The sequence below is a fragment of the Phymastichus coffea genome, unplaced genomic scaffold (genome assembly GCF_024137745.1).
Source record: "Phymastichus coffea isolate CEN01 unplaced genomic scaffold, Cenicafe_Pcof_1.1 PCOF00152, whole genome shotgun sequence".
NCBI classification, from domain to species: Eukaryota; Metazoa; Arthropoda; class Insecta; order Hymenoptera; family Eulophidae; genus Phymastichus; species Phymastichus coffea.
The window spans coordinates 345,098-359,825 of record NW_026706963.1 but is presented as its reverse complement, the minus strand read 5'-3'; the positions used below and the strand labels follow the sequence as shown (position 1 = coordinate 359,825).

The window sequence follows — 14,728 nt, the reverse complement described above, 5'->3', positions numbered from 1 at the left end:
TACGTTGATAAAAGAACAAGTTTTGTCGAATCAAGCTGGCCTCTCGTATAAAATTGCCTAGAGCACGTAATTTGAGTTACGCAACGAACTGGACGGCACTGTATTAGAATCGAAAGCGTTACGCAAAGCTCCTGTCAAGCTCGGTTTGCAACTTAAGGTAAGCCGCAATCTTGGACGCATCGTGAGCCAACCGAGAGCCAACAAAACCAGCGAAGATACACGACGTAAGCACACTCAAGCGTACAGCCCTGCGAGTCGAGTTTTTCGTGCATCGCCCCTTCTACCCTCGAGAGGGAGGGTTAGATCAAAAGCTATACGAAGCGGCGGGCTAGGCAACACGTACACGCACTCTCGGGTCCGCGGGAAAGCAGCGCGCGGAAAGACCGAGGAAGCCAAGCAGGGCACGGCGCGCGCGCGCGCGACAGAAAAGCGCCCTCGACTTGTTCTTTTTGTTCGTACGTCGCGGCCACTGGCTTTGTAACCGCACACACGCAGGCGCGCGCGCGCGCACGCACAGCTTCGGTCGAAAAAGCGCGCGTCCATAAGGTCTGTTCGCGCGGGATGCCGTTGCCAAGTGTCGCCTCGACTCGCGCGATGCCTTTTCCACTCGCAAGCTTCGATCCACTTTGTTCCTGGAGCTTTGCGGATATCGGGCTTCGACTTATTACCGTGGGATCGTTGCATATCGTTGCTGTTGAGTGTCGAGTTTTCGCTGTTCGTAATAAGAACACGAGGGATTCATGCGAAAGAACAAATTATTTTCCTTCGCTTCATCAATCTCTCTTTCTCTCTCGCTATAGTTTGTAGCCACGCTCCCCTAGAAATGATTTCTATATAACAACTTCAATTGAATATAAAAATCGCCAAATCGCTCTCGAAGACTAATTTTCGTTCGAAGCTTTTTCAAATTAAAATCTGCTTGCCTGATTATTGACGAGGTTCCTATATATATCCGAGACTCGCGATGATAAACGAAAAAAGTGCTGAACGGAGCGCACACTCCAATTTTCAGAATAGAATATCCTTCAACTGCGCCGAAATTTTCGCAATAATCACCCTTCCGCAAATACACATCGCGCGGCACATGAGGGAGGCAAGAAGACAAAGGAAATCATCAGGAGGGGCGACAGGTGATTCGCCGTGCGCGCACAGCAACAATAGACGGAGGGAGAGAGAGAGCATCAAAGTGGAGAAACGTCATAACCTCAAAACCACAACAAAAGCGCGCATGCTCCAGACAAGGACGGGACTATCAATGTGTATATAACGCGAAAGCGAACAAACCTTCACTGCTTTGGCCTGCAGCAGCTTTTCCCCCCGCAATACCCCTGCGTCTCGAGGCAAGATGGCGACTCGAAAACATATGACAAAGGATGGCGGGCTACTGTAGGAGCAGTAGCTACCTCGAGACCTCGCCAAAGGGTAGCAGCTCCATTTAAGCTCATCAGCCAACTCTCAGGCGAGACCAGGCAGTTTTTATCACCAGCGAGAGGACTCGGTGCGGCCCGACCCTGCAGGTAGGCAAATTTGTTACTGTATATATGTGTGATAAAGTGCGTGCATCAGTGCCGTTGTCAACAGTGTCGTCTTTTCCGCATTAGGACTGAAATCGAGGTGATGATTTTCGTAATCGATTATCGCACGGTGACATTTTTTTCAACATACATCACTAATGATTAGAATGTAAATAGTGCATTGTTATTTTTTTTAATTTAGTTTATTTGTTTTGATTGCCGCAGACTGTTCGGTTGTTTTTTAAAGTCATTCCGGCTGTTGACACAACCAAAGGTTTTAGTCGTTAAGGGCACGATGATGACGGACTCTTTGAAACTTTGGATCAATACCAACACATGTGTAAACAATGATCAGATGGGGCGACGACATTTGCTGTTGATGTCTGCTTTTTGTTGAGATAATTACTGGTAAACATTTTTGGAGATGTCAGATGATTAAGGGCTCGCATTAATTGTTTTGGATTTTTTTAATGTGGTACAATGATGTCATTCATTAGGTTTATTGAGTAATGCACTGCAAGCATTCAGCAGATGCACTGAATGGTCTCATCATGGACAAAAAGTGTACTTTATATTGGCCCATGCATTTGCATAGAAAAGTTTTTTACTTCAATTGTAAGTCTAATTTATTATAAAATGACATTATTGCAGTTGTTACTTAAAACTTTTCAATGTAATAAGCAAAGTTTACAACTATTTGATGTTTGTTGTATGATTGGTCAAATGTTCAAATGCATTGTTGAAATTATTGAACTTGACCTCTCTAATAGGCCAGGCTCACTCTAGGTCAAACTCTCTGTTCTGAATGACATGATACCGAACTTTTTTTTCTAAAAAAATGAAAAATCATGCAATTAAATTGTGTTACTTATAAAAATTGTTTTCATAATTTTGTTCCAATAAACAATATTATCTAAAATCCCTTAACATACTACTTTATCAGAATTAGTTTATACAATTTTACAATATTTATACTTAAATTTGATAAGAATTATTATGATTTTCAGGGAATAAAAAGCCATGTCTACACATGGAGGATGGGCTCGATTGCTTCGGTGCTACAGTGGCATTGCTCGGAGTGCTCTCTGATAAACCCAACGGAGGCTTCCCAATGTGCTCGCTGCGGCCTAACGCGAGTCAAGAGCGATGAGAGAGCTGCGCCGACGTATATCCTCCTTCGCGATTCCCTGGCCCAGTGCCCAAGTAGCCCGAGGATTACTACCAGATCTAACTCTTCCTCGGGATCCTCAAGTCCTCCAACACCACCGCCGAGGCATTGGAGCATTACAGCTAGTAGCAGCAACACCACTACCGTTGCCACCAACGATAACTCAAATTCAAGACTATTTAGTATTGTCTGTGGTGCCTTGGTCACAAGTGAGCCAAAGGAGCCTGTCATATTGCCACCTGCCCTACTTATCCAATACAGTCATAATGAAACTTTCATAGTATTGAGGTAGTAAAACTTTTAACATTAGCTCTCATAAATATTTAATGCTGTAATGATGGTAATAATAGGGCTGATTTGTGCTTTCAGTGATAACAAAGATAATTTAGACTCCAATTACACTCCAGAGAAACGAAGAGGCTCTTGGTCTGGAACCCTGAAGCCAAGATCAACACTGGTTAAAACACCATCCTTACCATCATTGGTGACCCAGTGGACATGTATACGATGTCTGCTAGATAATAACTGTAGAGCTGCACCTGTCTGTGCAGCCTGTGGCGCGAGTTCCTCGATAGCGCAGACTGAAGCTACTCAAATCGGAGTAAGAAAGTGTCGGAGGCTGAATACCAGAAAGAGCAATGTACCAAAGCCAGCCACTAAATTAAACCTTGTGACTAAAGTGACTACTGGCTCTGTGACGCGTGTTCTTGATACCAGTACTAATAATGTGAAGATATCAATGAGAGATTGTAATAGTAAATTTGAAGGTAAGTTTAACTCCACGGCATGTTTATTTTATGTAATTGCTAATCTTAGTGGATTCTTTAGAGAGATTCTTGAGTTTATTGATATTTGAAGTCTGCTAACATTTGCCTTGACCTCGGGTACTATATTTATATTTAATGAGAATTACGACTGAGCGCTCTATTCTCTCAAAGTGTTAATGTAAGTAATTATGCGCGCAAAATGTACGGTTTATTTTCATAGACGTAAATATATACGCGTTGTATAACTGATAACACTGTATAACGAGCGCCAAGTGAACAACAGTTTTAAAAGCCCATTGTTCATTGTTCGAGCGGAAATTTGAGGTGACTGCTAATTTTTTACTTGTAGGCATGGCCCAATTAACAAGTATGAGCCGAAGCGAGCGATCCCGTAGCAATAACCGCGACGATTGGAGTCTGCCTTCAGTGGAGGGTATGCACTCTGGTACTTCGGCCAGCTACATCGATAGTGGTATCGACAATCCAACGTAAGATATTTAAACAGTTTATTCAGATATCAATACCGAATCAACGATAATTGAGCAATTAATTTATCGTTACAGCCACTCGTCGCAACGCTCACCAAAGCGTCACAGTCCGTCAATGTATGAGAGAGTTAAATCGAAAGTGAGTCGTTCGTTGTCGAACGGCTCGGTAGTGCAGAAACTTGACACGGCTGCTCGACCAACCAGTCTCATCGTTGCCGAAATGAGCCACCACGACAATGGGCTATGGAGTTGCGATAATTGCACTTTGGACAATGATCCCGGTTTAGAACAGTGTGAAGCTTGCGAGGCGCCAAGAAGTCCGGCACCCTGCAGTGGTGTTGTTATTAGCGTGCCTGCTTGGGAACCTAGAGCACTCGCTGCTGCTGGTCCTTTGAATTATCGGTAAGCTTTTTACTGGATTCGTGAACTTTTAACTCAGCAAGCAGTTCAATGACCACACGATATCAAAATTATTGATTATCAAAAGCTGTAAGCATAGCAATTATAATTTTTTTTTTACTTGGAGTTGATGGAAATAATTATCGATTGCGTAGTCATAATATATAATTGTCTGTATTACAGACGATCATTTTCGGAAATAGACTCAGTAGCAAACAATGTAAGTCAGCGCAAAGCAGCAAATCGACGGAGCCTAAATGATGACGAGCCTCCAGCAGTACCACCTCACTCAGCAGGCTTTAACAGCAACAGAACGAGATACTCGTACATCGGTATTACTGACCCGGACGTACCACCGCCACTACCAAAGAAACAAGGCTCCAAAATGGCACATACTGCTACTCATCAACAACACCAACAAGCACGTAGTGAATCCACCAGTCCTGTGGTCAATGCCAGTGATCCGTCGCTTAGTCCGTTGAAAAGGATGTGGACTTGCAGAAAATGCTCCTACGGATACAATCCTTTATGGTCGTCCAGTTGTGATATTTGTAATTCGTCTAGGTCGCCTGCCTCCGTTTCTCAGTCAAGCCTGATTTCTACGTCCAATTCTGGTAAATATCAATTGTCAATTGCAATTCAATGAGTGTCGTGCATGAAGATGTAACTAAAAAAAAGTATTTTTGAACTTGGCCTTTTTTTAACTCTGCTTTTTAGCTGGCAAATATAGTTCAAACTCACGGAACCAACTGCAATCGCCGATAGCCATATCACGCGACAGTGTGCGCTACGTGCCGAATAAAGCAGCGACCTTGGCCACTGCCGAATCCGACCTGGACGACTCGCCTGAACGTATCGCTTCGTGGACTTGCAAAAAGTGTACTCTGCTTAATCCCGTATCACGTGCTACTTGCGAAGCATGCGGTGGTTCGAAGTTACGCAGTGTCAGCTCTCATCTCGAAGATCCAACGTTAAGACGAGGCGAATTTTGGGTTTGTCCTTCGTGCACACTAAGAAATCCGTTGAGTGCTCAAACATGCCAGGCGTGTAAGAATTTGGCGGATTTTTTGGAGCTGCCGCCAGTTAGGGAGGTGAGGGTAGCCAATACACATCATCAACAGGTGAGAGAAAAATAACGATAATTGTCAAAGATAGAGCGAAGAATAGAATAGAATGAATTCAGCAAGAGTCGATTAATTTTGATTTTTGAAAAATATAAATTTTCAATTTCAAATCAAACAAAAATTAAAATGATTTTATCTATTCAGAGTAACAGAAACGGCTATCAATATTGTTTGTAGATTTATAATTTTTTCTTAAAAATTAAGGTGCCGCAAAGAAGTCCTAGTCCAAGATTGGCCAGTGCCGTAGTGAACGCTGTCGCTAGTCCTATACAGAAAATCGTAACGCCTAGACATAGGAATTCAGTTAGGAAAAATGGTCCCAACTCTGCGTCTGGTGCCGGAGACAAAAGGCATTTGAAAAGTAGAGATTCGAACGCGTTGGTAAGTTATTTAATTTTTAACTCTTCGTTTTAAGAAACATACACGATTGAATTTCAGTAGAAACAAAGCAAATTCGATTTTACTTTACAGTGGCAATGCAAGCTATGCACATACGAAAACAAAAACAGCAGTGTCAATTGCGAGATGTGCCAAAGCTCAAAGACCCTATCTCAACTAGTGAGTGAAAGACCGAGAATCCTACACGAACCCAGTACTAACACCCTGAGGATACAGCGTCAAGAGAGCGTGGTTATGGAGAACCTGCGACAAATTGAGGAAAGGGAGGCACTCGAATCTTGGGAGAGAATTGTTAGGTACTGCAAAGAGGTAAGATTCATCAATCAAAATAGTTGAATTAATGAGCGATTTCTTAAATTCAAACTCAAAATAATCAATGCTATTTGATTTATAAGACAAACGAACCATTTGTGGACGACTCGTTTCCACCAGCACCAAAGTCACTGTATTACAACCCCGCGGAGACGAAAGATAACCACGTGGTACAATGGAAACGGCCACACCAAATAAATGTAGATTCAAGCGTCGATGCTGATCTGCCCTGGGCAGTATTTCGTACTCCTTTGCCATCCGATATATCGCAGGGTGTACTTGGTAACTGTTGGTTGCTTTCCGCTTTAGCTGTCTTAGCTGAAAGTGACGAGTTAGTCAAAAGGGTTCTGGTCATGCGAGAAACTTGTCCTGAGGGAGCTTATCAAGTCAGATTATGTAAAGATGGTAAATGGACCACTGTTCTAGTTGATGATTTGCTGCCCTGTGATAAAAGAGGACATCTTGTCTACTCTCAAGTAAGAATGCAACCAATATTATTTATTTTCTTTTTGTTTTTATTGAAGACATTTTTATTGTAAAGTGTACTTTAAATGACTTGTAGGCCAAGCGAAAACAGCTTTGGGTACCGTTAATCGAGAAAGCTGTAGCAAAATTACATGGTTGCTACGAGGCTTTAGTGTCGGGCCGAGCGATCGAAGGTTTAGCGACGTTAACCGGTGCTCCATGCGAAAGTGTGCCTTTACAGCCATCGGCACTACCCAGTGAAGACGAGCTTGACAAGGACCTGATTTGGGCGCAGCTGCTATCATCAAGACAAGCTATGTTTCTCATGGGCGCTAGCTGTGGTGGTGGCAATATGAAAGTCGACGAGGAAGAATATCAAAGGAAAGGTCTACGACCAAGGTATAAATTGCGCTATTAAAATTTGATAACATATCTTGATTGAAATGAAATATTGAATGAACAAATTTTATATTATTTTCAGGCATGCATATTCAGTGCTGGACGTCCGCGATGTACAGGTACAGTTTGAATTTGGTGGAAATCAATGACAAACTTCAAAATAAAATTATTTAAATCTATTTCTTTTTTATATTCAGGGAATCAGACTACTGCGTTTAAGAAACCCATGGGGTCACTACAGTTGGAAAGGCGATTGGTCAGACGACAGTCCTATTTGGACACCTCAAATGCGTGAAATGCTAATGCCGCACGGTGCTTCAGATGGCGTATTTTGGATTTCATTTGACGACGTGCTTAGATATTTTGATTGCATTGATATCTGCAAGACTCGCGTCGGCTGGAGTGAGGTCAGACTACGTGGGACACTGCCGCCGCTTTCGTCCCTTAGGCATTTATCGTGTGTTCTACTCACGGTGCTCGAACCTACTGAGACTGAGTTTACCTTATTTCAAGAGGGACAAAGGTGATTGTCGGAAATTTTATAAATGTATTACGCTATATTTATTTTGTATTATACGCTATTATAATATTTCAGAAACTCGGAAAAGTCGCAACGTTCCCAACTGGACCTTTGCGTTGTAGTTTTCCGCACACGATCGCCAGCAGCTCCTGAAGTTGGTCGATTAGTAGAACACAGCAAACGACAAGTGCGAGGTTTTGTCGGTTGCCATAAGATGCTTGAAAGTGACTTATATATCGTGGTGTGTTTGGCTTTCAATCACTGGCATACTGGGATGGAGGATACGAGTAATTATCCTGAATACGTACTGGCAATACACAGTTCTAAGAGGCTTCTTGTCGAGCAGATTTCGCCACCTGCTTTCGTACTTGCCGATGCCATTATTAGTCTTACTTTAGCCAAAGGCCAGCGACACGAGGTAAGCGTGAGATACCTTTTCTTGCACGATTACCAATGATTTGATATACATTTCAATATTTACTACAGGGCAGAGAAGGTATGACGGCTTATTATTTGACCAAAGGGTGGGCAGGTTTAGTTGTAATGGTAGAGAATCGCCACGCCAATAAGTGGATCCACGTTAAATGCGACTGCCACGAGAGCTACAATGTTGTCTCTACAAGGGGACAACTACGAACTGTCGACAGCGTTCCTCCACTTCATAGGTATAACTCTTTATTATTATTTTAATTTTTTTTATTTCTTGTCCAATAGAGTTTATATAATATTTTAACATTTGCAGACAAGTTATAATAGTGCTAACTCAACTCGAAGGCAGCGGTGGGTTCTCGATAGCTCACCGGCTGACTCACCGACTAGCAAACAGTGGTAATTTACACGACTGGGGTCCTCCAGACACAGAACACTGTCCTCCTATCGACACGCAAGTCGAAGGTCTTCACAGTCCTCGTCTCATAACTTGAGGAAGTTTGCCAAGTCGTTGGTCCTTCGAGATGAAATTGTTCGCTTCGTGCTTACGAAGCTTCAATGCGAATACCAAAGTGAAAGGATATTACATAACTATTGCTCTTTATTTATAGGGTCTTTTTCAAACAAATATACAGATAATAACTGCCCGATTTTATCAAGTCGACTTTTATCGCTGTGGCCTGTGTGTATACAGAGTATTTATCGCGCGTCACTTTGTGACGGATAGAGGAAAAAACAAACAAATTGTATTTCTTCAAATGATTAATCAAGCTTGCCCTTATTGTCGAACGTGAAGCAATGACGGTCAAATTTTATAATAATGATACTCTCAGAAGTGTGAAGCAAGCATTAAAAAAAAGAAAAAAAATGAACGGGTTCGAAATGAATTGCTCGCGCAAATTAGCCTCTCAAATAGTTGTATTAACCAACCATGAACTTGCTATATATACAATAAAAAATTATTTTCTCAATGTAAATGTAAGTGTTGTAAGAAAAAAATGAAGTGACGGTCAGAGAGGAGTTGCCGAGCTTAATCGGCAATAAATGCGTGAGATACGACAAAACATGTAAAAGATAAAAATGTAATAAAAAAATAGAAAATAATATATATTTAGGGAGCATTAGAGATCAGTGCATTCCGCAGTGAATTGTGTCGAATGAATTACATGTAGAAATGTAGCGTCTTGAAAATATTAAAGTTGATTATCTATTTAAACGAGCGAACTTTGCACTTGAAAAAATTTTTCAACTAAGACAAGTATCTACTGATGAGTATGTATTTCTTCATGCATACATATGTACATACTTGTTCAACTTTTTAGTGCGAAAGTTCTTTAAACTTTGTTCATAAGAAAGTGTTAAAATATTAAATAGATACTCGACCTCGAAATCAAGCGACTGATCTGCAAAAAAATTATTTGATTGAATTAATGAAAAACATTGTACAATTGACGTTTTTAGAAAGTTATAAGCAGGATGAAAAACAAAGCTTATGCTTAAAATGGAACTAGATTTTCCTTGTCAAATCAAACGTTACTTTGACATTTTAAAAAGTACATAGGGACAATTGATCTTGACAATTTTTCACTGCCAGATTAAATATGTGGAGTTAAATGGTGGCTGAATTTTTTATTAATCGTATCTCAAGTACGCATTATCGATCGACCTAAAACAACTAATAGTGTACAAAACAAAATGCACACTCAGTTCTGCTACGAAACGGCGCCTAGTCATGTTGTACTCGAAAGAAGAGGACATTGCATAATACTCAACAGACACACACGCACACGTGCGCATACTCACACGTACACACGCGCGCGCGCACAAGGGAATCTCATTTTAGCTGAATTTAATCCTCTTGTAGTATGAATGCATTCGAATGTTTATGGTTTCACGAAGCACTCGATCACTAAAAAAAAACACTTCCTGAAATCAACCTTTTTGTGCCTGGCCAAGTAAATAACGAAAAAATTCTGAAGGTTAGCGAGGTATCTTGTCCCATTGTATTCTTCTAATTAATCGATGTACGCAGCACAATTAATACTTCGAACGTAATCTTGCTAAATGATTTACGGTGTACATACTGTAACATCGAGAAATGATAATCTTTCTATGTCATTTTATCATTATTTAGTATTCTGATATTGTTTAGTAAAAGTTATCAATTTCCCTTTTTTTGTTTTTATTTAAGCTAGACAATAGAATCAATATTTACCCAAGAGTTGGCATGTAAAAGAGTTGTTGAAATATTATACGTTTCTTATTTTAATGTCTAGTATAAAATTGAGTGATCTCTCTGTAAAACTTCCAAAAAGTGTATCTTCTAACTTTATATTATTGTAAATGCGAAGCTAATTTTATAAGATGCAAAATAACATTCTATCCCGTTTAGTTCAAAGAGATAAGTTTCTTTTCTGTTAAATAAAACAAAATCTAAAATGAGTGATATTTCTTTGACGATTAGCATTATCGCATTGAATTGTAAAAAATAACATGGATGTGTATTATATTTTGTACGTTCCTCGAGCTAGATGAAAACAAAAGAGACGTGCAATGCTAAGGGCTATATGCAATCAGTATTCTAAGAGAAAACATTAGACAATTACCAATTAGCATAATTGTTTATTATTTTACTGTTTTACATATCAATGATTGTAGCAACATGATAATATCTTATTTATGTAATTTGATAGACAAAGAATGTTTTTTATTTCTCTGATCTTCGAATAATCACCTAACACGTTTTTATTTAGATCTAATTTTTATGGCATTGTTTTAATATTAGTTACTTATACAAATCCATACTAAACGAAATTAAGCTTAAAACTTCATGTATTATTGTTTGCAACTCGAAAATTTGTTGAACGTTAAATAATTATAAATTTAATTTTAGGTCTGTTGTGGTTTTAACGATTTTTCAAAAAAAAAATGATATTTCAATTATTATGGTAAACTTAGAATTAAAGATGGAAAATGATCTCACGCTATTTACAACGATATTTTATTTATGTACTAATCTTCACACACGAAAAAACAAATGTGAAGTTTTATTGAAAAATTATTCAAAAATAAATTGATCGTAGTTGAATCTCATTATATCTTACAATTTTGTGTTTTTGTAATTCACCCAATGCGTAACAAAAATATACGTTATTGGCTTTTCTCCGAGAGTGGATGTTCAGTAGGATCTTGCCTGATCTTGGCCTAACGTTTGCTTTAGTGTTCGATGTAGTTAAAAAGCCTGATAGAGGAACTACGAGACAAATATGGTAAATGAAAATAATTAATTGACGAAAGGAAATTTTATAAAAAATACACACAACAGCTTGCGATATGTTCTGGATTCAGTGGCCTTCGTTTTTAATACTAAATGCAGCAGAATACAAATGAAATAACACTACCCCAGTACTGTTGTTTAAATAATAAACCATGGGGAAATAAATATCTAAAAAAGCATGCAATTGGTGGATACAAAAACGACGCAAATTACGCATAAACTGAAGTATTTTTAAACAAAGGAAAAGAATGTAATATACTAGCGAATTTGAGTTTCGATCGTAGCTTTAAAAATCGAACAGCTTATTTATGAAACATTTCTGCTTACGTTTATTATAAAGATGTCCTCTTATATATTTAGAAAAATCTAGATAATCATAAGAAAAGTTACATTTAAAAGTAACATAAGCTGATAATAGAAAGCTGGAAAGAGGCATTCGTAATGATGGATTCATTCCACGCAATTAGAAAGTAGATTAAAAATGAAGCACCGAATTAAAAGCTACATTCTTTATTTTGCGAATGTCACTGGAGTCCAAATGCAAGTTGATTTATGCAACTACTAATATTATCAAATTGAACTATTTTATAAATAATTACGCTTCTCATTACTGATTAATGGAGCTTTTGTAAATAAATGCGATCACCTTTTATGGAATGTTTTTATCTTATATAATTATCGAATTCAATGAGTCTGCTACCTTTTGCTGCGTAAACTCATGTATACCTTTTGTTTATTTCATATCATCGCGAGCTTCATCACTACAAAAACAATAATTTTTAAAAATAATAAAAGACGTTGAAATGCTAATAAGAATAATAACATTTTAAAGAGACCGAAACCAACATAAGAAGCTGAGAAAATCGATTTCAAAGAAGTTCAGTTTGTGAATTCAGGCTGAATTAAACGTCGTGATAGTTATTGTAAACATTAATTTACCTGTTACATGATAATTTTAAGTAACTGACCAATTTTTAAAATCCATGATACAAAAATTGTTTTATCCCAATACGACAATAAAAACGAATATATGGCAATTTTAATTGAAAATGGATAATGCAAATGATCCAAATTGAAAAGTCGACAATTTATCCAGCTATAAAGAAAAGAAAAGTATTCACATGCTAGCAAGTTTTACTTAGTCGTATATTCTATCTGTAAGAACAATAAGGTGTTTCCTTGTAATCTATATGTACCATAGAGGACATAACGGAAAAAAACAAACTAAAGTCGTGTCATTTCACAATCATTGTGTATATAAAAGGATAGAGAGGGAGGGAGAGAGAGAGAGAGAGAGAGAGAGAGAGAGAGAGAGAGAGAGAGAGAGAAGGTTCAAAATAATAAACAAAAAGAAGAAATAGAACAAAGAGCAGATTTTCACTACAACAAATTACAAACAAATATATTGCGTACAAGGTGTCTTCTAAATTCGCGAAAATTGTGATTATAAAATATAATAAATAATAATACATACATTTAGTAAGTAATACATAATATTAACGATAAAGCAACATGATTTTATTTGAGAATTCCGAGTGTCTACAAAAATTGCCCTCTGAATATGTGACGGTGTACAAAAAAAATAATAGTTTTTTTTCTCTCAAGTGACGTTGAAAATTTATTCCTTCAAACGTATATATCGCCATATGCAGAAAAGAAAACGAAGAATGAAAACAAAGCGAAATGTGATCTTTGGAGTGCAAATCAAGGGAACACGAGAGAACAAAAAAAAAACAAATATTGTATAAAAACGGAGGCTTAGGGTACAAGACGACTTTTTCGAGAGAACGCGTGAGCGTGTTGGCAGGCAAAGAGAGGGCGGAAAAAAGAGAGTTAATGTATATCCACATTCGAAAAAGTTCAATAATTAAAAATAATGAGCGCGAGATAAGGGGAGAGAATAAAATAAAAATGATACAGTAACGATTTTACAAGTATCTCGTATTGAAATTCACGAGAGTAAGCAGCAATCAATTAATGTGATAGTTTCGCGAATCTATTCGGTGAATAATGAAAAAGGGGGGATATGGAAACAAGTAAAAAGAAATAAAAAATATAGAAGAGGGAAAGATAATTTTTGTTTTCCACATCTTACTGTGACTATGCGAGAAAGAGAGAGAGAGAGAGAGAGAGAGAGAGAGAGAGAGAGAGAGAGAGAGAGAGAGAGAGAGAGAAATATTAGCGAGTTGAAAGAATCTTTGATTGTGAATATATATAAATAAATAAAATTGATAAACGAGAGATGACGTATTATATATATATATATACACACATACACACACATACACATACACACACGATATTTATTATATATAGAAGAAAATTGTGTTGTCCTTTGATTTGTATCTAGTAGGCATATTTAATAATAAACCGAAATACAATTCAAATATTGACTGTGTTATTCCTCTTTCGTTAGTAATTTAAAATAATTTTTTCGGAGGTTCAGTAACTAAACTCCGCTGAAAAATGTAATGTAAGGGCTACATTGATTTCGATATTTATTTTTGTTCGTTTACTCTGTTGCGAACCGAATCGAAAGTCTAAGATTCGCGAGAACCGTCGAGCTGTCTCGCGCCTCATCGGGCTCGCAGCTTCCGTTTGATATTGGAGCAGAAGGGCACCGAGCAGTCGTCTTGCGCGCAATGCTTGGCGTGGTCGCAGCCGAGCGCGACGAGTCGTTTGCAGACGGGGCAGCCGCCGCTCGTGCGCCTCCGACAGGTCCTGATGTGCCGCACCACGCGTTTCATCGGACGGCACTTGGGCAGCCGACAGTCCGAGTCGCGGCAGCGGGACGCGTGAACGAGTTGCCGGATCGCCGACTCGTTGGGCTGCCTGCGGTCCGCCGCCGTCGGCGACGGCTGCCCGGCGGACCGCCTGAGCGCCAAAATCTGATCGCGATCTCCAGGTTAGAGCGCCAAGCGCGAAAGCGACCATCGACGAGCACTCACGCGGCGCAGCTCGAGGAGCGCGCTCACGAGCGACGGGCTGGCTCTGAGCACGAAGAGCACTCGGCCTCGCTTCTCCGGCGTGTTCGGGCCTCCGAGCATCCGGAAGAACCGGCGCAAGCGTGCCTTCAGCCGGGACAGCCTGTCCTCGCGCGCGAGCTTGAGCTTGACGCGGGCGCAGAAGGGCGCGGGGCACTCGGCTCGCCGGCAGTGGCGCGCGTGGCGGCAGCAGGCGCCGACGAGCTGCCTGCAGGTCGGGCAGGCAGCCGCGCGCCGGGCGCATCTCCGCGTGTGCCGCAGCACGCGCTTCATCGGCCGGCAGTGGGCCAGTGGGCAGCTGGGTTGGTCGCATCGATAGGCGTGCAGCAGGCAGCGCACGTACCCTTCGGCCGCCGAGAGCTTGCGCGCCTCCGCGTCGGTCCGCGTGCCCACTGCGCCTGACGAGCCGTTCGAGCCTGGATTCGTCTCGCCCATGTCGCTCGGGTGTCGCCAGGTCGCCCCGCTGCGTCGGCTGAAACGTCA

At 40.0% G+C, this 14,728-nt stretch overlaps 1 protein-coding gene across 2 annotated transcripts; it reads left to right on the top strand.

Annotated features, from left to right (window-relative positions):
• Nucleotides 1-1,345: 1,345 nt before the first annotated feature.
• On the top strand, nt 1,346-13,629 carry LOC131672493 (calpain-D-like). Of its 2 annotated transcripts, XM_058949748.1 has the most exons (17): nt 1,346-1,517; nt 1,740-1,922; nt 2,522-2,970; nt 3,052-3,449; nt 3,799-3,937; nt 4,013-4,339; nt 4,520-4,950; nt 5,054-5,457; nt 5,665-5,841; nt 5,932-6,168; nt 6,255-6,647; nt 6,734-7,035; nt 7,118-7,154; nt 7,233-7,558; nt 7,631-7,973; nt 8,042-8,220; nt 8,298-13,629. In XM_058949748.1, exons 3-17 carry the CDS (start codon nt 2,552-2,554, stop codon nt 8,476-8,478), a joined length of 4,293 nt encoding a protein of 1,430 aa, XP_058805731.1. In that variant the 5' UTR covers nt 1,346-1,517; nt 1,740-1,922; nt 2,522-2,551; the 3' UTR covers nt 8,479-13,629. The 2 variants fall into 2 exon arrangements, with proteins under 2 accessions (XP_058805731.1, XP_058805732.1); XM_058949749.1 differs by lacking the exon at nt 1,740-1,922.
• Nucleotides 13,630-14,728: the final 1,099 nt, after the last annotated feature.

What these genes read in the sequence shown, in the direction of transcription:
- LOC131672493 (XM_058949749.1), top strand. Translation starts at nt 2,552, where the DNA reads ATGGGCTCGATTGCTTCGGTGCTACAGTGGCATTGCTCGGAGTGCTCT. An exon ending in AGTGGTATCGACAATCCAAC is followed by an intron (nt 3,938 to 4,012) that starts GTAAGATATTTA and finishes TTATCGTTACAG; the next exon opens with CCACTCGTCGCAACGCTCAC. An exon ending in CCAATACACATCATCAACAG is followed by an intron (nt 5,458 to 5,664) that starts GTGAGAGAAAAA and finishes TTAAAAATTAAG; the next exon opens with GTGCCGCAAAGAAGTCCTAG.